Source organism: Cyprinodon variegatus, unplaced genomic scaffold, assembly GCF_000732505.1.
Source record: "Cyprinodon variegatus isolate N-32 unplaced genomic scaffold, C_variegatus-1.0 Scaffold74, whole genome shotgun sequence".
NCBI classification, from domain to species: domain Eukaryota; kingdom Metazoa; phylum Chordata; class Actinopteri; order Cyprinodontiformes; family Cyprinodontidae; genus Cyprinodon; species Cyprinodon variegatus.
The window spans coordinates 25,673-28,984 of record NW_015150527.1 but is presented as its reverse complement, the minus strand read 5'-3'; the positions used below and the strand labels follow the sequence as shown (position 1 = coordinate 28,984).

General features: G+C 39.2%; 1 protein-coding gene across 1 annotated transcript in view; it reads left to right on the top strand.

Annotated features, from left to right (window-relative positions):
* The first annotated feature begins 2,457 nt into the window (after positions 1 to 2,457).
* Positions 2,458 to 3,312, top strand: part of colgalt1 (collagen beta(1-O)galactosyltransferase 1) — a 25,939-nt gene continuing 25,084 nt past the window's right edge. Inside the window, exon 1 of the mRNA XM_015372605.1 lies at positions 2,458 to 2,810. Within this exon, the coding sequence (XP_015228091.1) occupies positions 2,590 to 2,810 (221 nt within the window). The 5' untranslated portion in view covers positions 2,458 to 2,589. The remainder of the gene's footprint in view (positions 2,811 to 3,312) is intronic.

Sequence of the window (3,312 nt, the reverse complement as noted above, 5' to 3'; positions counted from 1 at the left end):
AAACAGAAGAGGTTGGAGTACAGAAGGAGTTACATTAATTGACTGATTGACTTTATTGATCTCACAGTGAAAAAGAAATGTACTCATTACATCAGCTCAAATAGTCAAAGAAGAAGAATGTGCCAAAGGAAGAAAAAGGTGCATGGGATATATACAGTATATACAGTGCATCCAAGTGGTCAAAGCGAGAAAGAAATGAGGCTTAAAGAGAAACATGGCACAACAGACTTATTAATGTTGGTTATTTTTTGCTTTCAAACAAGACTTAGAGAAAGATCTGCTGGGTTTGCATTTGGAATTAATCCTTGAGAGTATCCTGCAGATCACACTGCAAACATTTAAACAACAGGTGAAAAAATGGTATTTTGATTTGTATTCTTAATAAGGAGATTTAAACGTAGCTGTTTTAGAATAAGTTCTATTATAACTCTTCAGGATTAAGGTGTATCTTGTTATCTTTGTAAACTCAATCTCAGACCTAATCTTCAACTCCACCTTGAGATAAAAACCTGTCTACTTATAGCCATTCAAGTAAAGGTTTTTTAAGGAGAGATGCATGATTCTTATTGATAATTGGTAATCATCTCTTCTTGTTGCTGCACTTTGGTGTTTTTCTTCCCCAGAGATGAGATACTGCCTGTCAGAGACCTTTATCCCTCTCCATGTCTGAGCAGACAGCCTGAGTAACTCCGTCTCTGATATCCCTGAATCGGTGTACCATGAAAGTCTGCCCCACAGTTTCTGCCAACACACACCCTAGTGACATGTCTGAAGGCTCTTCATCACTCTGAAAAGCTCTACCCAAGCACTGTGTCTGACAGAGAGGACGTGTTGGACAACTCAACAAAAACCGTCCTGCTTCATAGATCAGAATTGGTCCACTGCTCTGAGCCGGAGAGGACATGGAGAACAGGAAGCAGTAAAACATCACATGTGTCACATCTATGTGAAACAACCATGTATCAAAAAGACATTGTCATGATACTAACATTTCAAAGTCTATATCGATACCCAAGAAAACATTAAAAATACTTAATACCATGGGAATACAACATACCAAATAATTAAAGGACTAGAAAGATATTTATAAACATTAAAAACTCCTCTTTTCTTATTTAAACACGGAGCACACTTTCTCAACAGAATCAGAGATTCTATTAATTAAAGGTGTAATATTAATAACCCAACACAAACTGGCAATATTTTTAGGTTGTTTGAGATATTATTATGAAGGTAATCAATTTCATATAATTATCCATCCATCCATTTTCCATCACGCCTATCCCAATTGGGGTTGATAGGGGTGCTGGTGCCTATCTCTAGCTGTCCACGGGCAAGAGGCAGGGTACATCGCAGGGCAACACAGAGACAAACAAACATTCACACACACACACACACACACACACACACTCAGACCTAAGGAGAATTCAGAGAAGCCAATTAACCCAACGGTCATGTTTTTGGTCTCTGGGAGGAAGCCAGAGCACCCGGAGAGAACTCACAGGGAGAACATGCAAACTCTATGCAGAAAGACCCAGGGCCAGGAATCAAACCCAGAACTTTCTTGCTGCAAGGCAGCAGTGCTACCCACTGCCCACTGTGCAGCCCTCCTTCATATATGATTATTTTAATTTGCAAATACTCCAGAAATCTATAATTAATTGACAATAGCAAACGATATGCAGACAGCATTTGAGACAGCAGTTTTTGGTATCAATGCTATGATAAAATTAGTCTTGCATCCGGATACAGTGTTTGAATATCGACACTTTTCACAGTATTGATACTTTTGACAACTCAATATAAAAATGCTATATATTTTTTTTCAATAAGAGGGTTCAATAGCTTTAGTGGAAATAAAGACTTTTGTTTAAGAAGAGTATTTTATTTTTCAAAATAAAAGATGATTTTTTTATGGAATATCTCCTATAGCTTTTTTTTTTTTTTTTGGAGATATGCCTGTTATTTTCTAGCTTACCTGCAAAAAAAAAACAAAAAAACAAAGCAATTAAAAAAAACAAAAAAAACGTGTTCAACTTTAAAGATAAACGTCTAATCGGAAAGAAAAAATATATATATTACAATCTTCCTGGACTTTTTTGAACAAGCTGATGAGGGGGAATTCTCCTTTTTTAATTACTAAAAAAAAAGTCAAACTTTCCAATGAAAAACGTCGTTCTTGTGTTTTGATCCTAAAACCTTCTGTTTTTTTTGTTTTTTTTTAGATCTCTGCTTCCTGAGTTATACTGGTTGATCTAATCTTAAAGGGGAAGTCCGAATAATTAATTGAACTGTAATGCTTATTCATCTATTCAATGTTTATTACTGCTTAAATGCTGACGGATTCAAAAGCCATGAACACTTTCAGCATAAAACTGGAGCACATTGAGGCTAAAGTTATATATTAATGTAGTTGAGAGTCCTCCTTGAAGCGGCCCAGGCTTCCCCTTTAAGTCCAGACCCTCCGCCATGTCCGCAATGTCGGCGTAGACAACAGCTTCCTCTGCTTCTGCATCCTCCGTCTCCCCTTCCTCTCCGGCTGCCTGCCGCGTCAGCTCCGTGTTTTTTCCTCCCTCTCTCCTCCCTGCCATGCTCCGGGTCACCTCGCTGCTGCTGCCTGCCCTGCTGTTCGTCCTGCTGCCGGGCTCGGGCCGTGGATATTTCACGGAGGAGCGCTGGAGCCCCGAGTCTCCTCTCCTGGCTCCCCGGGTCGTCATCGCGCTGGTCTGCAGGAACTCGGCCCACTCTCTGCCGCTGTTCCTGGGAGCCATCGAGAGGCTCAACTACCCCAAGGAGCGCTTAGCGCTGTGGTGAGATTCACGAATGCCATTAAAAACCAGGATGGTTACTAGTTTAATTTATGAACAGCAGATTCGCTGCGATCCGGAAAGTTTGATTTATTTGTGGAGAATGTTGTTATTACTCAATGTTTGCTTGTTAGGACTCGCTCATGCATGCGGGGATAATTTAGATAAACACGTGCGCTCAATCTGCACGAATCAAAGGATAACAATAAAGATGCAAAGGTAAAAATATAACAAAAGGTTAGTTTGCCCGGAGAGCTAGAGGGGTAGCCAGAAATATTTTATAAGGGTAACCAATGTATACTGAGGGGTGGCCGAAAGTTGATAGGCACCAGAACCTCAGGGTCAATCTACAACAGGAAAGTTAATGAGCACAACATCCATATTTTCTAAATAAAGATACTTTTTAAAAAGATACTTTAAATAAACTATACTTTTCTACAACCTTTGCTTACAAATAGACACATAAATATTTAAACATCTCTGCTTTCTAGATAAAGGTATAGTG